Source organism: Oratosquilla oratoria, chromosome 4 (assembly GCF_046742065.1).
Source record: "Oratosquilla oratoria isolate Oo_2021 chromosome 4, ASM4674206v1, whole genome shotgun sequence".
Classification (NCBI taxonomy): Eukaryota; Metazoa; Arthropoda; class Malacostraca; order Stomatopoda; family Squillidae; genus Oratosquilla; species Oratosquilla oratoria.
This window is the reverse complement of record NC_134780.1, coordinates 76,197,352-76,220,272: the sequence shown is the minus strand read 5'-3', so window position 1 is coordinate 76,220,272 and position 22,921 is coordinate 76,197,352. Positions and strand designations below refer to the sequence as shown.

Genomic DNA, 22,921 nt, shown 5'->3' with positions numbered 1-22,921 from the left:
AATTACACACCCACTGGCAACTCCAGTGGAACAATCTCGACATCTCGCACAAACAAAAGGAACACATAACAGATTGGTCGACATCATACAGAAATAACAGACAGGAGGAAATCGCCATAGCAAGACTGAGGATGAATTCGACCCGCCTCACCCACCTAAACCCATACATTAATGGCGTATTTCCTCCACAATGCAACACCTGCAACACTATACTATCCATAAGACACATACTCATACACTGCTCAAGATACAACACACAGCGCAAAGCGCTTATACAACACTGCAAACTTAAGAAAATTCAACTAAGCACCACAAATCTTCTGACCGACGACCGTTTACTTATTGACAAAGTAGTATTTTATTTGCGCACTACAGGACTATTGTGGAAATTATAATGGTAGATTAAAAAGGATCGCAGGTTCACACCAGGCTTAATGACCTCATTATAGGTCGATAGCCTTAAAGATCCAAAAAAAAAAAAAAAAAAAAAAAAAAGAGTGGTGATGGGTGCGGACAACCAAATCTATCACTTGTGCCCAAAATTTCGTACCGTGCGTTTGAAGCTATAGTTGTGCTGCCTAACTAAAAAAATGGAAGCGTACAGTAAAGATTTCGTAAGAGAGATTATTGAGATATACCGTCAACATCCATGCCTATGGAAAGTTAAAAGTAAAGAATATTCGAATAAAATAATGAAAAACAATGCTTATGAAATACTCGTTTCAAAATTTAAGGAAGTAAACCCCGCAGCTACGCGTGATGATGCAGTTAAAAAATTTGGCTCATTAAGAACTGCATGTAGGAAAATTTGAGGTCTTCATATGACCTCCCTGTTGCTAGGAATCGTAATGTACATACGTTCATGAGGTGTAATAGCCTTCCTAATCATCGTATCCTGTTTTTTTATGATTGGTGTTACCAAGGACAGAAGTTCTAAAAATGTGGATTCATCCTTTTTTAAATAGTTCATATAGTCTTTAGGCTCTAGTCTCAGTTCCTCTAATAATTGATTATGGGATAGCTTGTTTCTTTTTTTGAAGCCAGGACTTACACCACTTTGAGTTTTTTTTTTTTTTTAGCTTTCTATCTGCCTCTAAAAAAACAGCAATATTAAAAAGATCGTCAGAGTCGAGATCAGACATCTTACCACAATAGAACTGCGGATCAACTGCGAAAAAATGGACAATTGGTTGTTGCATTGAGTGGCGAAGCCGCCAACCACAACTCCAACCCCGACCATGTTCGAAATCTGGGTTGGGGTTGAAAATCGTTGTCGTGAATGGGGCCCTTTATTGAGTGGACGCCGCGAGATAGGAACCGTGGAAGAGGGAGACCAGACAGAAGGTGGAGAGACGAGATCGAGAAGTTTGCAGGAGTGACGTGGCAGAGGTTAGCCCGGTCGTGTGAATCATGGAATGCTATGAAGGAGGCCTTTGTTCAGCAGTGGACTCAGGATGGCTGATTTGATTGATTGATTAGGCCTGATTGTAAGTTTTAGCCAAAGAGTTCTTCGCAAAATATGTAAGGTTCTAGGAAAATTTGATATTATGGACGAATTTAATGCCCTCATAAAAAAATAATTATTATACCAGCTGGAGTCCATATAATGTAAAAGTTGACATTGAAAAGCTAAGTAAACCAAAGGAACAATGGTGTAAATACGAATTAAAAGCACATCTTCTTGACAAGTTGTCACAATACCCACGTAGACAGGTGGTACATATGTACTGTGATGGGTCAGCTGAGGGTACCAAGACAGGGTGTGGAGTGTTTGTAAGTGAATATTCTTCCTCTGAAGAGTTTCAAGATTATGAAATTTAAAAAAGACTGCCTAATAATTTGTCATCAACCAGAACTGAACTGTATGCTATATTAGAAGGCTTACATGCTAATTTGAATATGGGTAAAAATGTATACTTTTTTGTCGATAGTCAGAGTGCATGATATGAACTTGTGTCTTCCTCTCCAGCTGATTGTGATATTGTTAACATATGTTTAAATGTTATATATAACCTGGAGAGAAACAATACTCACATTTATTTTGTATGGGTGCCATCCCATATAGGATTGTATTTTAATGAAAAAGCAGATAGTCTTGCTCGATGTGCAATTAGAGATGTTAACAATGTACCTGGTAATAAATGCACATACAGACATATAAGGTCATTAATAAGATCAAATGTTATTGCTAGCATGGGTATAGACCTAGATAAATGTTGTGAGATGGGTAGTGTAAGTAGCAAGCATTATAAGGCAATATTAAGTAATACAGAGGAATATCCATATGGTAGACATAGTTCCCAAATGGCTTAGTCACTATGAGACTCAGGCTTGGATATAGATAGTACTTGGAGGTGTACAAGGGAGCTGAACTTGAGCCCTGTACTTTATGTGCAAGGCCGGGAGGACATTCAGTACAACATTATGTACAGTATTGCCCAGTAATCGATGAATTTAGACCACAGGGACAGTGGAACCTCATTGAGCTCATATGCTATTTCATAGATAATGATATCTTAACTAAAATTATTAAAAAACATCCAATGTTTGCTTTCAGATGGTAAATACAGTACTGTGATATTGTAATATACAGTAAAGGATATAAGTAATATTTTATGTAAACATTTATTTTGGCAAAACTGTAAAGGGGGTTTTACACAAACATGTTGGCCAACTCGCTCATCAAACCTCCAACACAACATGCTTGAAGAGTTGTTACACGTTCAGACCAAACAGACAGACAACCTCAGTCGGTGCCAAGAGGAGAAGGGGGTAACACGAGGTGATGGCAATTGGGATAGTCATTGCCCTCAACGAAAAGAAAAGGAAGCGTTCAAAGTGGACAAGGTACTGTTTACTGAAAAGGGACCACATTTTTCATACCAACTTAACGAAGGAGCTAAAATTACACCCAGATGGTTGGCGCAATTATATGCGCATGGACGAATCAACATATCTAGAATTTCTGAATTTGGTCACTCCATTCATTATTTGTAAAGACAACGTTATGAGAAAGTTCATTAGCCCTCATGAACGACTGAGCGCAACATTGCGTTTTTTAGCAACGGGAAGATCTCTGCAAGATTTGAGATTTTCAGCTCTTATCACAACTAGCAACTTATCTAAGATTATACCAGAAACTTGTCATACCTTCTAAAAGAACTACGAAGACAGTGTTTTTTTTTTTTTTTTTTTTACCATCACATCATTCCGCGTGCACTGAGGGTCAAGTTCTTTAAGCTTTCCATGCAATTCATCTATACCTTTATTTCTTAAATTCCTATTAGAGTATTCTTTCGATTTCACCTTCCACAGTGCTATATGCTTCCTTTGAATGTCAATGAAATCTACCATAATTTCGCTTTCCTTGTCCTTAACGGCATACGTATCATTCATTTTGGAAATAATCGGCAAGTCTGTCACTGAAGGAGCTGCTATAGATGCGTGTTCAGACGTTCATGCACGGACGTGAGCGAGCAAGCTCCGCCCACAAAAGCCAGGCCAGATCAGACATCCGTCGAACACGTTGGTCCAACATGTTTACCCCTTTCACACGTTCAAACATACTCTCAAACATCGCGTTGTCAAACGTGTTGGCAAACATGTTTCACCGTGTAAAAAAAAACTCAATATACAAATTGGATATAAAATGTATAGGGGTTAGTTGGCAAGGCCCAACTCTCTCCTTTGTTGTATATCAACAATAACCTTATTGAATTGAATTGAATTGATTGATTAGGCCTTCATAATCCGGTCCAGAGCTGGGAAATTTGCAGTATGATATGTTTTCCCAAGGTGTACTCCATCTCAGTAGGCTGCAGTCTCCCAAGTCATTTTGCAAATAACCAACCGTAAGGTTGAGTGAAAACATAACCCAGCACCTTTAATGAAGTTGTCGGTAGTTAGGCTAGTGACACGCTCATTTGACCAATTAGACTAAAGGAACGGGTCTTTGGCTGAACACTCCAAGCACGGCAGTGTCTGTTTAAAGTGCATTCATCAGATTTTTATTATTCCAGGGAAAATGGTGTTTCTCGGTGTCGTTTTGTTTTGCTGGTGTGAAGTCTTGTTATTAGCCAGTGGCGCGCCCCTCCTTGACCTTGACTATGCCTACAACAACGAAACCATGACCTGGCCAGGTAATCCAGGTTTTCGAAAGACAATTGTGGTAAAGGAATACAACGAGAAGGGATTTTGGTAAGTTTGTACTTTGATAAGTTTTCACTAAAATGTGTCTCAACCCTTCAGGCAATGACCAAGGTTCACATTGTCGTGTTGTTGGGGACAATAATATTGCGTTGTTTCCTACAACCTATTCCAGTTACTTCAAGTGGCCTGCCTCTGTCACCTCTACCCCGCTCACGCCAAATCCTCCGTCGGGGGTTGGTGTATGTTGGGCTTGGGGGTGAGAGGTTAGTGTGGATGGATCAGAGGTGGGGTCCGTTGGGAGGGGGAATTGGTTGGGTCGTGTGATGTAGGTGTTGTAAAAAAATGAACTCGTCGACCCCTAATGAAGTTTCAACATTAGTATAGTTTTTATTTCGAGGAAAAACATTCAAATTGTCCTATGAAAAAGCGAATAGAAAAAAAAAGCCAAATTCAGGATGCTTCGAGGGCCGCATGGGTCATATAAAGGCTGCATACTTTAAATAATTGGACGACATTGAGTTATTTACTGAAATTCAATATATGATGGTTACAGCTCGCAAATTTAAAATGTGACAGCATTATAGAGTAAACAACGGGTGTACCTCTGAAGGGTGCATGAGTATCGAGTGCAGCAAGTTTGACGTGTCTTGCTTTATTCATAGGAGGGTCAGGGTTTCAGCCGTCACAATAAATGCATAAACAGGAAGTGAAAACGAAATTATGTTGAAACTTATTTTTTTTTTTTTTTTTTTTTTTTTTTTTTTTTTTTTTTTTTTTACATTTCTTCTAAATACGTTGCTTATGTCTTGTTCTTCAAGCCAACAAACAAACATATCCTTGTTTTGACAAGGATATGTTTGCTTGGCGTTGCGTGGCGGGTTGGAGTAAAAGGCGTTTTGGTTTTTGTTCTTTATTCTTCGCCTAGCCTAGTCTAATCTCATACAACAGCTGCTGGCCAGCCCCGAAGAAACCTTCGAAGGATTGCCAGACTTTCCTAGCTAAGTTATAAACGGCAAAAGGGGGGTTGAAAATGGCGTTCCCCCCGAAGGAGTGCCCAATAGGAGTATGGGTAAAACATGGAGCAGGTGGCATTCTTGAAGGTTGCCAACCAGAGGGGTTTCGATGTGAAGATCGTTGTAACCTTTGACCTTATTCTTGAAGCGTCGACACGTTGTTTAGAATGTCCTACGGGTGGTGTGATGTATGGGCCTAGTGGTCTGCTCTCGCTGTCCCGTGCTTGGCTGAGAGGCCTCTTGTGGTTACTTGTTGTCTTTTTTCATGAAAGTAGCAGTTGCCGACAAGGCAGACGAGTTAAACACCATATGAGGACGGAGCCTTTATTTGTACGACGTTTCGCTTATTACAGCTTTTTCAAGTACAAGTTGAGATATATATGCTTGAGATTAAATAAGGGGAAATAAAACGGGGAGAGAAAAGAAGTAGGGGGGAAGGAAGAGGAGAAGGGGGATTGAACACTTGTCTCTTTATGTTGGAGCGACAGAAATCGTCCGCCGCCCCACATGCGCCCATTATATTTGATAAGTGACTAATTGCTCATTTGGTGAAAATCCCAGGTGTCAAGGTCATACAGGATGCATCCTTCATGGACACCTTGTATTGAAAGTAGAACTGCGAGAGACAATGAGGGGGAGGGTTTGGTTGAAGGTAGTGTTGCAAGCGCTGCTGAAATTTCTGAAGAAATACTAAAAAAAAAAAAAAAAAAACATTGTTTGAATTAAAAAAAATATATAAATCTTTTTAATCTAATGGTGTCTGAGATTCTACATATTTCTACAAATCGTTATCGAAAATTTCCGATCGAAGGCTTGAATAGTCCCATCGACCCCACCAGTAAACATTCCCCGACCCCCTTTCGACCCCCCTGGTCATTCTTCGACCCCTGGGATGGTCCCATCGATACCCTGGCGGTCGATATCAACCACTTGGAGAACTGCTGGTGTGGTGGGTGTCGGGGTTGGTTGGTGTGGGTGTGTAGGGTGTTGGTGTGGGTGTTAGGAGATTGTTGTGGGTATGTGGGGGGTTGGCGTCGGTGGATGTCGATGTGGGAGGGGATACTGCTGGTGGGTGTCAATGTGGGAGGGGAGGGTGCGGGTGTGTCGGTGTGGGGGAGGAGGGTGTGGGTGGGTGTCGGTGTGGGGGAGGGGGTGATGTGGGGGTTTGTCGTGGGTATGTGGGGGTTGGTGTGGGTATGTGGGGTGGTTGGTTGGTGTGGGTTGGTGGGTTGGTGTGGGTATGTGCGGGGTTGGCAGAGGGTACCTAAGGATGCTAACCACCCCCACCCCACCAGTTTCACTTCCATGACCAGACAAGTTAAAGAAGTTCTGGTGGTAAACAAGTAAGGTCAGGTGCTGGGGGTAGGGGCCGGGCTACGAGTTTGGTACTTCTAAGACGGCGGTTCTTAACCCTTTTCAGTCTATGTACCCTTAGATATCTCAGAAAAAATATCGTACCCCCATCCAGTACAAATACAATGCAAACGTATGAAAAGGATTAGTGATACAAATCTTGTTTTGGTTTCTCATTGTAAATGTACAGTAGCGTTGCACTGGCTATCATGCCTCTTACCCCCAAGGTTAAGAAACACTGTTAAAAGAGAACGCGCGTATGTGACTTGCGTATATTCTTTTGTAGGCTTGAAGGATACGCTCTGGAGATGGCCGAGCACAGTGGGACGCACATGGACGCTCCTAAGCACTTTGGAAAGGACAAGTGGACCGTAGATCAAATCCCATTAGAAAGGTTGATCGGACCAGGTGAGTGTCGCTTTTGCCGTTAGGAATGCAAGGACTGTTCAGTTTTAAATTTGATCGGATGAACGCTAAGCGAAATGATCTTTCTATACTTTCTGGATTAGACTTGATAGACCAAAAGGTCTGTCGCCGTGGTTTGTCACTAATTTATTGGTAACTTGCCAACAGTTGTCGTTATGGATATCTCCGAAAAAGTGTCGGAAGACCCCATAGCCGAACTGAGTGCTGATGACGTCACGTCGTGGTTGGAAACCAACGGGCAGATTCCGGACGGCGCTATTGTGCTCGTCAGGACAGGCTGGGGAAAATACTACGGCAACAAAACTGCCTACTTTGGACCTGACTGGGAAAACGGAAACATGACCCTCCCAGGTAATTGGATGAATTCTTATGAACGGTTTTGCTGGTTTAATATAAGCTGGCGTTGAACAAATTTAGACAGTTTAAGGTAATGAATTTGGTACCTTAAGGCCTGTCCAGATGAGCGGACCTGATCGGTGGGCATGCCTGTTAACGGGCACATTTGACGGGCAAACGGTCAAATTGCCCGAGTGCTCATCGAACGAAATCATTAAGGCGGTGCCCGGTAGCTGAAGTTTCGACCCTGCCAGACGCAAGATAATATTGTAAACCCACAGCAGGCTTCCCTCCCACGTTTCTTTTTCCCCTTTTTCTTTAGACACAAAGTAATTATCATGGTGTACAATACCTTCTTGACAATGCTAGGCGCCATGCTTGTCGTACAGGACTCACACGCTGCTGGCATTGTCGGGCACGCCCAGGTGTTCGTAAACTCGAACAACATTCACGGGCAGGCCCGGCAGAATTTGCCCGCCAACCGCGCTGCCCGACGGACACGCCCGATCGTCTGGACACTGCTTTAGTACCGTTGACAAAGATTTTGCCTCTCCAACCGTAGCGCATTTTGATCCTTTATCACATCCAAGAAGAATATCTTAAAGGACTAAATTATAAAGAGAAAATAGTTTTATCAAGTTACTTATCGCGCGCACCGATTTGTAAACTTGTAACGTTTGTTTCTTTTATAGGTATTAGTCCTGGCGCCGCCAACCTGTTTGTCGATTACGAGCGCATGACCGGACGTCGCGTGGTTGGAGTGGGACTCGACACGCCCTCGCTCGACCACGGTCCTTCAACCACTTACGAAACTCACCAGATACTGAGCGAAGCCAATATCTACGGATTGGAGAATGTCGCCAATTTGGAGGTACGGAGTTCTCCACGTGGGCAAAGACTACACAAGGTTTTCGTGCACTTAATACTGGGGGAGCGTTGACTTTGTGAAATGACCGTGAATCCCTTTTCTTTCGCCAGCAAGTGCCAACCAAGGGCGCCATGTTGATGGTGATGCCGATGAAGGTCGAGGGCGGAAGCGGTGCGCCAACGAGACTTGTGCTGACTCTTCCGGAGACCTCTGCCGCCTCTTCGCTCGTGCAGCCGCAAATTAACTTCCTTTTGGCTTCTGCCATGTTCATCGTAGCGATTCTCGTTAACCCGTGTTTCCATTGACCTTGGAGAACTTGCGGGACACCTTTTACGTAGCAAGATTTGTTTCTGGTGATGTGCTATACGGGTCCATGGGGCATGCCGTGGGATATTGCGCCAATTTTGAAGAAGTCGAAAGAGAGTCTTTTTTGAGCTGATTGCATGCAACTCGGCCTCGAAGTCCTAATACCTTGGTGGATTCGGTGTCACCAGGGGTCATCAGCGATACGTGAAATGCTTCGTGTAGGCATTTCGAAAATAGAAAATACCCCAAAGCCGTCTTACTGATAATCCCAGAAGAAAATGCCATGTGATGTACACGTTAAGTAGGGTTGTTATCAAAGTTAAATCGATTAGGAAGAAGTTATGGTGCTAAAAGGTGAGGTGAACAGATTACAAAGGAAAAGCACACAGACAGGGGACCTTTTTGCCCATAACTGTCGAATGCGAAAAAAGTACAACGGATAATGCTTAATAATAAACGGATAATGATATATAATAAATAAATGCACGATGAAATAAACATATTAGATAATGAAGTAAATGGTAGGAATTATACCATATTGCATAGATGTTTATCTAAATCAGTCATTCGCAACGGTGGCGATTTTTGAGCTCAGGGGGGCGAAAAACGTCACAGGTATTGCTTCTGACAAATTTTAAGCCTAAGAGATCTAGCAACGAAGCACCAGCTGGGCCCAAGGATCTTATTAAAACACAACGTGAGTAAAACATTTTAAATTTGTTGTTTATCATCGTTGCAATAATTTCATTATTTTCCAATTAAGAGGGGCGATCCTTTTTTTCAAATGAAAAAGGGGGCGATATGGCTAAAAAGGTTGAGAAATCCAGATCTAAGTAAATCTTAAAATATCGAACATTGCACTGCCTTTGCAGGAAGTTTACTCCATTTGTTTACTACGTGGTTGACAAAGTTGTTTCTACCCACTATTAAATCTACTTCCTGACAGTTTAAGGCCATTATTGTATGATTCGCATTCGGTTTGAAAATTTCGTCACCTTTGATGTCAGTTCCCATTGAAATCTTGAAGACCTGTATCAAATTGACCCTGAATGTACGCTTTTATAGATAAAATAGATTCATGTGTTTTAGCCTTTTTTCGTGTGATTTATTTCTGATATTTGGAATCTGTTTTGTGGCTCGTAGTTGTATTTTTTTCAATCCGTCAATAGCTTTAAAGGCCCGTGCATACGATCGAGCATTGCCCGTCTACCGGGCAAAGGTTGTGTTGTACACACGGGTGTTGGTTGGCAACAGTCACACACGGTGGTCGGCAGCAAACCGACTTTGGCGCCAGGCATTGTCTGGTGATGTAGGTGAAGTACGAGCACAGGCAATAAAATCGTTTGCTCACCTAATTTGCCCGATTGACGGGCATTTAGCGAGTGCCCGACGGGCAATGCTCGATCGTGTGTACTGAGCCTTAATGAGATTCGGTTATCCCATACAGAAACGGCATGTTCCAAATGTGGACGAACTAACTAGCTTGTTAACGGCAAATGAACTTTTAAAATCCAAGCATCGCGCAATCAGGCCTAGAAATTTTTGCTTTCTCTAATGCACTGCTTAGATGATAGATCATTACTGATAATTACGCCGAGATTCTTTCCACAATTTACTTTTGTTAACCAATTCCCAAATAGTAATCTTACATATAGTTATTTTCACCATCCGCATAACCTTACATTTATTTGGATTTATTTAGTTGGCCACTTTTCAGACCATTGCTGTAATTTATTTCCAGATCTGGAGACAATAGATTTCAGTCCATGGTCTATATAATTTATGTATACATTTTACATCCGGGTGGGATCGGAAGAAATTTGAGTTGCCACATTTAACCACTAACAACTAACAACATTTAGAACTTACATATTGCATATAAAATTGTTTTTAAATTTGTTAATAAAGTCTTGTATCTATGACTGCATTTTGTTCGTCCTTCAAACCATTTTCATTGCGAGGCTCAACATTTACGTCATAACTTCTAGACACGTATTTCTTCTGTACAATTAACTTTAATTAAAACCAAACAAATACACTGTAGTTTTTTTTTATTAGGCAGTACATTAGTAATGTTTCCCCAAGTCCAGGAGAATGACGCGACGCAGTTTTTAGGTTTTCATATCGAGTCGGACGAAGGAGGAAAAACATGAACATTTGACATTTATTTTATAATAAGATATTGTTCATTACAGTTGTATTAATGATATCAACTCTACTGAACACTTCATTTATAAGCAAGAAACCCATTACCTAAGTATGACAAGAGGGGAGAGGACAACACTTCAACTGAAAATTCACTACACTGATTGCCGAAGATAGTCACTGGACAAATATAGTTTTAAATAATCGTTTAGATAAGTTTTTGCAAAGGTAGGGCAATTTCCCACTTACGATAGTGATTGTAAGTAACAATCACTTTTTGAGGGTCCTTTGTTAGGTCGTAGTAAAGGATCGACTAGGAGATTTGAAAGGTGACGGAAATGTTCATACATAGCTGCCAGGGGCGTCGAATACAACCGGCTAGGAGCCGATATAGGAGAGAGCCAGTAGGCTCTGTTCAGGCCGGGGCGTTGTAAGGGTCAACAATGAGCAGACCTCAGGAGAGAACCAGTAGGCTCTATTCAGGTCGGGGCGTTGTATGATCGGCCAAGTGAGGCGATATATGACTGCGAGTCTTTCCATTACATTCGGGGAATCTTCTGCTAGGGAAGTCGAACACGATCAGCTAGGAGATATAGGAGAAATCACAACTACTATTTTTCAAGGCGACTCGACCACGATCGGCTAGGAGCCGATGTTGGAGGGAACACGTCTGTTTCTCTCGGGGAACTACACGTCTACTCACTTCGCGCCCTTCGATGTTTGTTTATATAATTGCGTGGGCATGACGTCATTCGAGGACTACGTTTGAGATGTCCAAGCCCTACTACGTACTTAATTCAGGGTTCGTTCTGAAAAATGTCCTGTTCCTTACGTTCTCACACCTCCACTAGGTGAATCACGCCAGCGGCCCCGCGAGACGTACAAAACGTACCTCTCTACGTCTGTACATACTACTTATAATTATGCATCAACAGGTAATGCACCTGGGTTAGATGGGTGTCATGCGGAGTGTCGGAAGAAGGGAGATACAGTAATAGTGGACTGCATAGGGAGGTTGTTTAATGTGTGTCTAAGGGAGGTTTAATGTGTGTCTAAGGGAGGGTAGAGTGCCGGAGGACTGGAGGAGTGCCTGTATAGTTCCGCTTTACAAGGGAGAAGGGGACAAATATGAGTAGTAGTTTCAAAGGGATCAGTTTTAGTGTAGTTGGGAAGGCTTATGGGAGGGTTTTAATTGAGAGGATTAGGAGAGGAACAGAGGAAGTAATTGGTGAGGAACAGCGAAGATTTAGAAAAAGTAGGGGTTGCGTGGATCGCGTTTTTTTGTGGTAAAGCACATTTGTAAGAAAGCTCTAGCAAAGGGTAAGGATATTTTTGGGCCTTTATGGATTTGGAAAAATGCTTATAGGGTAGATAGGAAGGAACTGTGGGAGGTTTTGCAGATATATGGGATTGGGGGAAATCTGTTAAGGGCAGTCAAGAGTTTTGACGATAGTTGTAGAACCTGTGATAAAATGGGAAATAGGGAGAATGAGTGGTTTGAGATAAAGGTAGGACTCCTTCAGGTATGTGTTATGTCGCCATGGCTATTCAATGTGTACATGGACGGGATGGCGCGGGAGGCAAATACAAGAGTGATGGGCAAGGGACTGGAGATGGTTAAAGAAAACTGAGAAAAGTGTGAAGTGAACAAATTGTCGTTTGCTTACAACACTGCGATTGTGGCAGGGTCAGAGGAGGGATTAGGGAAGTTAGTGACGGAGTTTGGGAAGGTAAGCGATAAGAGAAAGATGAAGGTAAATTGTGGGTTTATGCAAGGTGATAAGGTGTACAAGGGTAGACGATGGCAGTGAGTTGGAAGTAAGTCTTAAGAGAGGCAAAGAGGATTTTTTTTTTAATATGTTTGAGATTAAATGTCTGAGAAGTATGGTAGGGGTTACTAGGTTGGATACAGTGAGAAACGAGGAGATGAGGAGGAGAGCGGGAGTGGAAAAGGAGATGGCAGACAGGGCTGATGAAAGATTATTGGGATAGTTTCGACACATAGAAAGAATGAGTGCTGAAAGATTAGTTAAAGAAGTGTTGAAGGCAGAGGTGGATGGAGTGAACTTGAGGGGACGACCGATGATGAGATGGATAGATAGGATGAAGGGACGTTGAGCAAGGAGGGGAGAATGCAGGAGATAGGGATGAATGGTGAGTGACTTTATATAGCTTATACTGTTATGCAAGCAAGGGAGGGGAGGAGGATGGGGGGTGGGAGGTGCTTATGTGTGAATGATATTTTGATGCAGCCCGAAGGTTTTCTCCCCGTCTTCTCTTTTTCTGCACGAGGGGACGGAGAGAGGGGGAGTCGCCGATTAAAGGAAGCGGCTTTATTGTAGATGTAGTGTCTTGCTACATTACTTTTGACCAAGTGCAGTGAACAGGATACAAGGAATGACCCGTCATCCACGAGAAGCTAAGATGAAAGGAGGTAAAGGGTGGTGGAGGGGAAGAGGAATGAGTGTGAACAGGTACTTGCCTTGACTTGGCTATCTCCCTTATTAGGGGGAAAAGTTCTTGGCATATACACGGAATAATAATATGTTAATTCACCATAACCACATAAATGTAAACAAATGCAGTACTTGTGTAGTCCATTATGGTATAACATTCAGTATGTTCGGACGACTGCATACAATTCTAAGAAACTAAACATTCGATCCGCATATAGTTCTCAGACTATTGGTGCGCACCTGAGCAGATCTTTCTCTGTCTGTCTCGGTGGAGGATGTTCCGTTGGTTCTCGCTGTCCTTGTGCTGCTTGCTAGGCTGCCAATGTGGAGGAAGAAATACACATTTCGAACGCTGCAAATAAACCGAGCATGGTATGTTGCAGACAAGAAAGACGTGTGTACGTTTTTTTCTCTCGATCGCATCCTGCGTAAGGTTGTTCATGGTGATCTTGTGGCTCAAATCCTAATCAGCCAACACCTCGGTTTGTACTTCAAGTATGAGGCCTGTATTAAAAACTGAGGGACTAATTCATGTACAAACTTGCTGAATGTCTTTCGTGTAATATTGATGTTATTCTTTATGGTGACGTGTACACTTTGTTAGCACTAGAATGAAGTGCATTTCAAATTGGTTGTATTTTTCCACTTCGCTTTCGTAATGTGAACTATAGATATATCTACCAGAGGCTACCTACCTCCTAGGGAGGTATCAGGTAGTCAGCCAAAGTATGCACCTACCCCAACCCATTCCACTCCCACCCATCATCTGTTTATTTCCTATTCACGTAAGCTCTTCGTGAATTTGAGTTAGGGATGAAATATAAAACCCATTATAATAAAGAACGGTATATACTGTTATTCGTCTGGAAAGACAAATACGAGTTCAGTAATTGCAGTCATATTTCCACCCTTAATTACCTAACTGGGAGTAGACGGTTTAAGTCGAAATGTATCACAAATGACAAGCTTCAAATTTGAAGCGCGACATTGCTGATAAACTATCATTCTCGTTTGAACGCGCCACTGAGAAAAATAAGTAAACAAGTTAAATGAACAAAATAAAACTACCACAATTTCTTGCATTTCTCAAAAACCCTATCCAAGGATTATGCTTGCCATTCTTAAAAAAAAAAAAAAAAAAAAAAACATCAGTACAGAGATACTTGGAAAAACATGAAAGCGACAAGTCATGTGCCCCACCTTGACTACTAGTCTGCGAACTTTAAACTTCAGTTACCAACGATGCCAGTCGTACGATGGTGTGAGTGTGTGTGGGTGGGGGGGGGGGGTTCCACACCTATGTTTATGTTTATAGTATTCATGAAGTGAGACTACTTAGGACCCGTTTTAATTTTACATCCCAGTGTAAGTATCATTAGATATTAATAGTGCAATTCAATTAGTTTGTGGACAGACTTCATCAGGATCATTTGTAGTACCTGTATATACAGAGAAATAAAATGTTGGACGAATTATTTTTTTCTCCAGCAGTTTTACGAGTCGGTAATGTAAATTTACATAGACCATCGCTTTGTTTTGGTCGAGAAACCTTGACTAGGTGTATATGTGGACAGGGCGTCACAGATATGCCTTACAGAATTAACCATTGCATTATCACAATCAGAATGTGGGGTGATGCAAGAAAGGCAAAGATAATGAAATGGCTATCTTCACCGTGTGGTGACTTCTTGTAAGGGTGATGGGGTTTATATAATCGGGAGAAGGACTTCAACAAATATCTAGCTTTTTACCACTTCCAATGATTTTAATAGAAAAAAAATATGATGTCCTTTATGTAGAAGATAGAATCATATCGGATTGTAGTAGTTTAAACTAACATTACTAGATTTTCATTATCCAGTTTCAGTATTAACGTGAAACACGTTGAGTATAATTTTTGACTGCCTAGATCACACATTCAACATATTAGTAGTTCACCACATATTGAACAAAATAGTTACACGGCAGTTCACCACATCTTGAACAAAATAGTTACATTGTATAAAACACATGCTGATGGGATAGGTAATATAATTATTTTTAGAAGTGCACACCTACGCGATTTAGCAGTAGAGAATTAAATATAAATTTTGTAAATTATAATACATCAACGTAATATATATTTTTATTGACGGAAATCAATAACAAGAATTGCTAAAAGCGATACACTAACAAAGGGGCGCGGCGACTGCTTGAGATGCCATCTTTGTTTTGCGGAAGTGGAAGAAATTAAAGTATGATACATTCGTCTAGTCTAACATGACCTATCGTAACTTGCATTTAGTAATGCAGTACCTGTAATTCTAGAGGTCATCAGGGTCGTCATCTTCGTTATGTATGTTGACAGCCGGTTTTGGCATCCGTATTCTACGGGATCGTCCCATATATAAAGCATTTGTCCCGCGTTCCGTGTCTACCGTCCCCGGGACGCGTTTTGTCCCGTATTTTCAATATTTTAAACATTTTGCATGAATTTTTGAGAAGATTTTACATCATGCTAGTATATTAATTCGAAAACAACAATATATGAGTGAACAATTATATATATGAGCACCGAACGGATGTGGTAACACAGCACCGTTTGAGTCGGTCTCATTTACGATCGCACTGGAGCTGCGAGCAAGTTTTGTGCGCTTCACAAATATGGTACACACTGTCCCTAAAGCTCTTCAATTTAGGTGTCCTGTTTTCCAGTTTTCAAAATTTGGTCACCCTGGTGTAGATAATTTGATACATATACGAAAGGCTTTTATCCATTATAATGGAGGTAGTAAAAAGGCATAAAAACCATTCCCACCTATTCTATCCCTATCATACTCCACTTTCATAGCTTGAAGAAAAGTGTGAATTTCAGCTCCTTAGCACAGTAAAAAAAAATGTAGTGTGATGACGTCACTTGGAGTGGGACGACATACGGTACAGAACGCCAACGCCATCAGAACTGGAACTGGACAAACAACAATATGGCGTCCAGAATCTATCGTCGTACCTCCGTTCGTAAGTGCATGTGGTTTTTGCAATTTTTTATATTTATTTCCGCCAAGAAAAAACGTATATTACGTTGATGTATTATAGTTTGCATTAATTTTCTATTGCATAGCTGCGCATTTCTAAAAGAATACCACTATAAGAAACAAAACTGGATATTTATCAACTAAGCCTATAAATGTCAGGCCTCACAAGAACTATTGCTCTACAACTACTGTCATAAGGGAAGAATTGGAAAAAGATAAACAAGTAAATAGATAATTATACATATTCCAACAGCTTTTTCAACCATACAAGGGATATAGCCAAAGTCAGAGGCATAAATCCACTCCCACCCATTCCATTCCCATATACTCCACTCCCATTCACCATCCCTACCTCCTTCTTTTCTTGGCTCCTGGATGATGGGTCATCCCTGCATCTCGCACACTGCCATGGGACAGAAGCAATGCAGCAAGACATTGCACCTCCACAGTAAGGCCACTTCATTTAATTGGTGCCCCCCCCCCATCATCCCCTTGTGCAGAAAAAGAGAAGATGGGGAGAAATTCCTTTGGGCTGCATCAAAATATCATTCACACACACTCCCCCACCCACTCCCTTCCATGCATCACAACATAATCCGTACACAACTATTCTCCACTCACCCCCATCTTCTGTCTTCTCCCTTCATTCCTCAACAGACATTCACCACTTTCCCAATGCCCCTTTTACCCCATCCATCCATCTCTTCCTTGGTTGTCCCCTCATGTTCACTCCCTCCACCTCTGCATTCCACACCTATTTTACTAATCTTCACTCATTCTTCCCATGTGTTGAAACCATCCCAATACTTTTTTGTCAAACCTATCTCCCAGCTCCCTCTCCACCCCCACTCTTCTCCTAGCCTCATTCCTTACTCTATCCAGCTTAGTAACTCCTACCACTTCTCAGGCATTTCATCTAACACATTTAAACTCTTCCTCTCTTATGTTCCATGTTTCTGCCCCATAATAATAATGATGATGATGATGATGAGAATAAAGATAAACTAGAGATAATGACAGTGAAAGAAAGGAAAAAATTGAGAAAAGAGCAAAACAGAAGGTTTGATTAGCTTATATGTGTCATATGTGCATAGGGGAAACATTTCATTGATATAGAAGACAATATAACTACATCAGTAGAAAGAGCTAGAGAGCACATGTTGAAACTACATAAAAATCCAAGGAAGAATCGTGAAGTATGCCTACTGCTTCTAAATTGAACTATAGAGGAATGAAATAGATTACCACCAGATATTCAGGGCCAAACCACAAAAAATGTAAAAATATATGATGACTAAAGGAAGAAGAAGAAGAAAAGGGAACATAGTAAAAGAAAAATGAGTACATGAATAATAGAAAAGAGCGAAAGCTGTGGTGAAAATTGTACATACATATACCAAGGCTTTTTCCCCCTTACAAGGGAGGTAGCCAAAAAGGAAAAGGCATAAAATCATTCCCACTCATTCCATCCCTGAATATACTCCACACCCCTCCACCCTCCCTCTTATCTTAGCACCTCCCAGATGACAGGTCATCCCTGCACCCTGTCCACTGCCCTGGGTCAGAAGCAGTGTCGCAAGACACAGCACATCCACAGCAAGAAAAACCAGAAAATGGAGAGAGGGAGAAAGTAAACATGTGGTATGTCATTATACAAATGGCTATACAGTGAGTCCTCCTTATATGGTAATTCTTTATCCGGTAAATTCACAGTTACGGTATTTGGTAATTACTACCCTCGATTCTATTTACGGTAAGAAAAATTCACATATATGGTATCCGCTCGTGTTTTGGAGGTAAAATTAGATATTTTGAAGAGGAAAGAGCAGGGAGAAGGTACGTCTGCTATAAGTCAAAACTTGGGTTCGGTATATGGTAATTTCAATTTGCAGTAAGGTTTTCAGGAATGCATATATACCGTATAACAAGGACTCTCTGTACATTGCACTGTCAGTGATAAGTGCACATAGCCGCATACATTTGCATGTCATTACTGACAACAGGTACTATCTTTGGGGACAGTATTGCACCAGATATAGTCATATAGGTGGTAAAGGAGAATGGTAGTAGGTATGACTAAATAGAAGAATCTAAAAATGGTGAGCATTCTGTTTTTAAATGAAGACTAGTTTCTGTCACAAGAGAATGCTGCATGATTCTGGTCCATAGTGTGTTACTCTATCTACAAGATATTGACTGCATAAAACTAATGCAATTGATACTCCTTTTGAGAACATCAACTTCAGCTTTAGCTCAACATTTCCCTGGCACAGAATCCTCTTCTCTCATGGTTTGGTATTATGAGGTCATGGAAACAAATTGTAAAGGACCTTATGTCTAAAGGATGTAAAGGAACAATTTCCCATGCTGATGTGCAATTTCCTGGAATAACCTAGATAGTGTAGCCCAAGCTGGAATTATTAATTAAAAGAGACATGACCCCACAAGCAAAGCTCATTTCCCATATATAGGACTACAATCGGGTAAATACACCACTATCACAATTAGTTATGTGTATTTAGAAAAATCCACATGTGGGATGACATCATTAAGTCATAGTGTACATTAATCTTTTCATAACAGTTAAATACAAGGCAGTGAAGAATGGCTCCTTCATCAGCACTTACCAGGGAAGCTCTAACCAGTGCTCTTTGTGCTCACCATGGTCCTAAGGCTGAGCTGGTTGCATGGTGGGAATCACCTTTGTGTAAGAAGGGTGACAACTTTGTGAGTGAGCTGCTGAGTGTGTGCGTAGAATACAAACTCCAGGGTGTGCAGCTTTATGAGAATTATGTGGCCAAAACTGCCCCTACCACCTCTTCTACAGAGTTCATTGACTTCACACACACATGCCTCTATAGGGAGGGACTTGCTTACAGGTGCGATTCAGATATACATTATCTGGTTTGCCTCGAAGTTTTTTTATAATGTGCACATACATCTTTCATTCAATCATAATAATGTGTTTTTGTGTCTTGAGTTTATGCATTTGTATTTCTCATAATATAAGATTCCAGTATCTTACTTACAGAGACCTTGTGCCTGAACTGAGGGCTGTATTAAAGGCCTGCGGAGGTGGCCATCTTGCTATCCCATTCTGTTACCATATCAACATTGACAAGGGCAGTGAGATTCTTATCCTGGAGAACCTTCACTCACAGGGTTTCTGTTTGAGGAAGGCATCTGAGGGGCTTGATGTGGCTCATGCATCTCTTGTGATGCAGGAACTGGGCAGGTTCCATGCTGCAGCTGCCCTCCTACAACAGAGGCAACCAGAGGTATGCCTTAAGTCTAAGTACCCATTCCTGGAAGAGACATGGATGCAAGATACAAACTTCATGGCAGTGATTAAGGGTTCCATTGATGGCATGATTTCAATGATTAAAGAGCGAGAACTAAAGGCAGAGATGGTGACATGGCTACAGGACTTTGTGAATAACCCAGTGACATTCCTTATGGGGCACCTCACAACAGCTGTGCCACCCCTTGCCCTTCTGAACCATGGTGACTGCTGGAACAACAATCTACTCTTCCGGTATGGATTATTCACACACACACACATGCATATATATATTCCATATCCTATTATTACATATTATAATAGGTTTGGTATACGGGAATTTCAGTGTGCGGTAAGGTTTTCAGGAACACATATGTACCGTATAATGAGGACTTACTGTATCAAATTTAGATATGAACTATGTATTGTTTGAGCTTGGACTAGATCAGCTAACCTATTCCAAATATTTATGCATCTATATAGAAAAACGTACTTCTTCACATCCTTCAGCAATGTGATCTTTCTTAATTTGCTCCCATGACCTCTTAAAGCTCTTCTGCCTTTAATCAGATTTCTTCTGTCAATGCAACCCCCTTTAGTGACCTAAATATTTTAATCATAGCACCTCTTTCTCTTCAATCTTTCAAAGTTGGCAGACACAGTGCTTTTAGTCTTTCCTAGTATGGTTTATCTGCCAGGCTGTGGACCAGTATGGTTGCTGCCCTCTATATTCTCTCGATCTTGCGTATATCCATCACTCTGTGGGTACTAGAGTGACAGATATAAGCAAGATTGAGAGGATACAAAGCGCAGAAGCCAAACTGGTTCCCTATGTATTCTCTAGATCTGTCATATATCCTTCACTCTGGTCCTCACACAGTGAAGGATATAAGTGTGTGTTTTGGTTACCTAACTATATTCCTGAGTATTTTCCTTCCCTCATGGCTTGATGACATTGCCAGAATATCTAAAAATGTTGAGTTAGTGTAAGAGTATTTTATTACTCGAAGGAATATATTTGAAAGTGATAATTAACAGGTGTATAAGTTTTTTTTAAGGTATTAGGAGGAATCCATCTTGTCTTGTGATCATCTAAAAGTTATTAAGGAGACATAGGTGATGGCTCTTGGAATGTACAAATGTTTACAACAATCTGGTACATAGTATATATATATATATATATATATATATATATGTGTGTGTGTGTGAGGTGGAAGGAGTGAATATGAGGGGGGCATCCTAGGATGAGATGGATGGATGGGGTGAAAGGGGCATTACATTTGTGAGGACTGTCTGTTGAAGAAGGATGGGAGAGGACAGAAGATTAGAGGTGAATGGAGAATGGATGTGTATGAATGATGCTGTGATGAATGAGGGGGAGTGGGTAGGTGATGGGTTGAGGAAGCATATATGAGAAATAAATTAACGCAGTCCTAAGGGATTTCTCCCCATCTCCTTTTCTGCATGAGGGGACGGAGAGGTGGGGGGATCGTCAAATAAATGAAGCAGCCTTGCTGTGGATGTGCTGTGTCTTGCGACACTGCTTCTGACCCAGGGCAGTGGACAGGATGCAGGGATGACCCATTATCCAGGAGGTGCCAAGATAAGAGGGAGGGAGGAGGGTGGAGGGGAGTGGAATATGTAGGGAATGGAATGGGTGGGAGTGGTTTCTATGCCTTTTTCTTTTTGGCTACCCCCTGTGTAAGGGGGAAAAAGCGTTTGGTATATGTATGTATATATATATGTATATATATATATATATATATATAGATATATATATATATATATATATATTTTTTTTTTTTTTTTTTATTTATTTTTTTCAGCTATGGAGATGATGGTGCTCCTGTTGCAGTTCGGATGTTGGACCTTGCTGTGATCCGCCTTGCTTCACCAGGGTGTGACATCACTTATTTCACTTTTACAAGTCTCATGGGGCCAGTCCGCCAACAGCACCTAGAATATCTCCTTGACACTTACTACCAGGTCTTCATTAGCCTTGTGGGAAGAAATGGAGGCCAGGTGCCTTTCTCTCGAAAGGAACTGACTTCCATCTACAGGGACAGACTTGGGTATGGCCTTCTGATGGGGCTTTTGATTGTACCTTCTTTGTACAGTGGAGATGAAGACCAACCTCACCTGCCAAGTGTAACAGCTAAGGGTATCCAAACCCATATTAATGCCCTTGGACAGAGTCTACTTAGGCGCTTTGACACCAATGAGCTTTTCCAAGAGAGACTTGTTGCTCTGATAGCTGAATATGATGATGTTAGAATGTAGAGCTGTTTTCTATTTCCTCTTTTTTTTCCTGCTGGGGTTCTGGTTTTATTTTCCTTGTATACAATATATGCCTGAGATTCTTTCCCCATATAAAGGCAGTGGCTGAGTCAAAGCACACACCCGTGTCATAAATATTAAAACCCAGTTAACTTTCACCCCACCTCAGCACCTTGTGGATGAAGGGTCATTCTTGTCCCATGTCACACTGCTCAGATCAAAGGCAATGTAGTGAGGCATAGGGTTTCCACAGCAGAGCCCAACAATTTGAGTTGGTTTACTCCCATCATTTCCTTGCATAGGGATCTTCATCCTCCCTCCCCCAAAAATTTGGGACAGATAAGGACATTTCTTTGAGCTGTATTAACTGTTAATCAATTCACAGTTTCCCTTCATTTACTCCTATATTTTGCATTTTCTCTTTCCTGCTCAACACACTTCCTCATGGATCTAATGCTGCTTTCACTCATTCATGGTCTTCCGTTCAAGTTCACTCCATCCAGTTCTGCTTTTTACAGTCTACACTCTTTTTGTTAGTGGTTCCTCACCTTTTTTTTTCCCATGTGTCCAAACCACATCAGCACTTTTTGCTCTGCCCCATCTGACAACACTCTTTCCATCCCTGTACTCTATTTTACGTCCATATTTCTCATTTTGTCCATTCTTGTAACACATCTCTCAAACACTTCATCTCAAAACAATTTAAACTCTTCCTCTCTGCATCCCTTCAATTCCATGTCTGATTAAAGTGACATATAGTACTGGATTATATGGTACCTTTAGAGTAATTGTGCCTCGCCTGACACCTGATTAAGGTAACATGATTTGTATATATATATGTATATATATAATATATATATATATATATATATATACATACACATGAGGTCTGTCTGGAAAGTATCCAGCCATTATGAATATTTGCAGAACTGGCAGTGCAATCCTAACAAAAGTTGGCACTGACAGAAGACCCTACTGTGCATGTGTGAGCGGTCATAGTCCCATGTGACAACTCAGTTACCAGCCAGACACAGTTGAGTGAAGGTGTGTACTGTTTGACCATCACATTGATAATAACTGAGCGAGTAGATCAGCAAATCTGTGTCAAGTTTTGTAATTAGGTCAGGGTGTGTGTGTAATTAGGCAGTTAGGGTGTTGGTAGTGTAGCACATAGTTATGTGCATGGAGAGGAAATTGGCATCTATTCACAACAAGAAGGGTCTATAATTGGGTGAGTAATTTTTTTTTTTTTTTTGGTGGTGGTGGTGGTGTGACCTGAACTGGTCACCAGCTATCTA

The 22,921-nt window shown here is 41.2% G+C and overlaps 2 protein-coding genes across 10 annotated transcripts in view; both read left to right on the top strand.

The window, feature by feature from the left end:
- Window positions 1-3,846: 3,846 nt before the first annotated feature.
- On the top strand, window positions 3,847-8,489 carry LOC143024355 (isatin hydrolase-like). Its single transcript, XM_076183149.1, has 5 exons — window positions 3,847-4,197; window positions 6,802-6,923; window positions 7,089-7,292; window positions 7,970-8,148; window positions 8,256-8,489. The coding sequence occupies exons 1-5, from the start codon at window positions 4,025-4,027 to the stop codon at window positions 8,448-8,450; spliced, it is 873 nt and encodes a 290-aa protein (XP_076039264.1). The 5' UTR covers window positions 3,847-4,024; the 3' UTR covers window positions 8,451-8,489.
- A 5,793-nt stretch (window positions 8,490-14,282) lies between these two features.
- The window catches only part of LOC143024915 (presenilin-associated rhomboid-like protein, mitochondrial), a 40,466-nt gene continuing 31,827 nt past the window's right edge, over window positions 14,283-22,921 (top strand). The window contains exons 1-5 of one of the 9 annotated variants that reach the window (XM_076184374.1): window positions 14,314-14,417; window positions 18,650-18,945; window positions 19,098-19,344; window positions 19,420-19,601; window positions 21,173-22,494. In XM_076184374.1, the coding sequence (XP_076040489.1) occupies window positions 18,671-18,945; window positions 19,098-19,344; window positions 19,420-19,601; window positions 21,173-21,626 (1,158 nt within the window). In that variant the 5' untranslated portion in view covers window positions 14,314-14,417; window positions 18,650-18,670 and the 3' untranslated portion in view covers window positions 21,627-22,494. Of the gene's footprint in view, window positions 14,418-15,906; window positions 16,050-16,495; window positions 16,515-18,339; window positions 18,550-18,649; window positions 18,946-19,097; window positions 19,602-21,172; window positions 22,495-22,921 lie in introns of those variants that run through there. The other 8 variants (XM_076184368.1, XM_076184367.1, XM_076184369.1 and 5 more) reach the window with 8 other exon arrangements.

Bases quoted from the DNA above. Each gene is read 5' to 3' on its own strand.
- LOC143024355 (XM_076183149.1), top strand. From the start codon at position 4,025: ATGGTGTTTCTCGGTGTCGTTTTGTTTTGCTGGTGTGAAGTCTTGTTA. The intron at 4,198-6,801 runs GTAAGTTTGTAC...ATTCTTTTGTAG, and splicing joins TACAACGAGAAGGGATTTTG to GCTTGAAGGATACGCTCTGG. The intron at 6,924-7,088 runs GTGAGTGTCGCT...ACTTGCCAACAG, and splicing joins AGAAAGGTTGATCGGACCAG to TTGTCGTTATGGATATCTCC.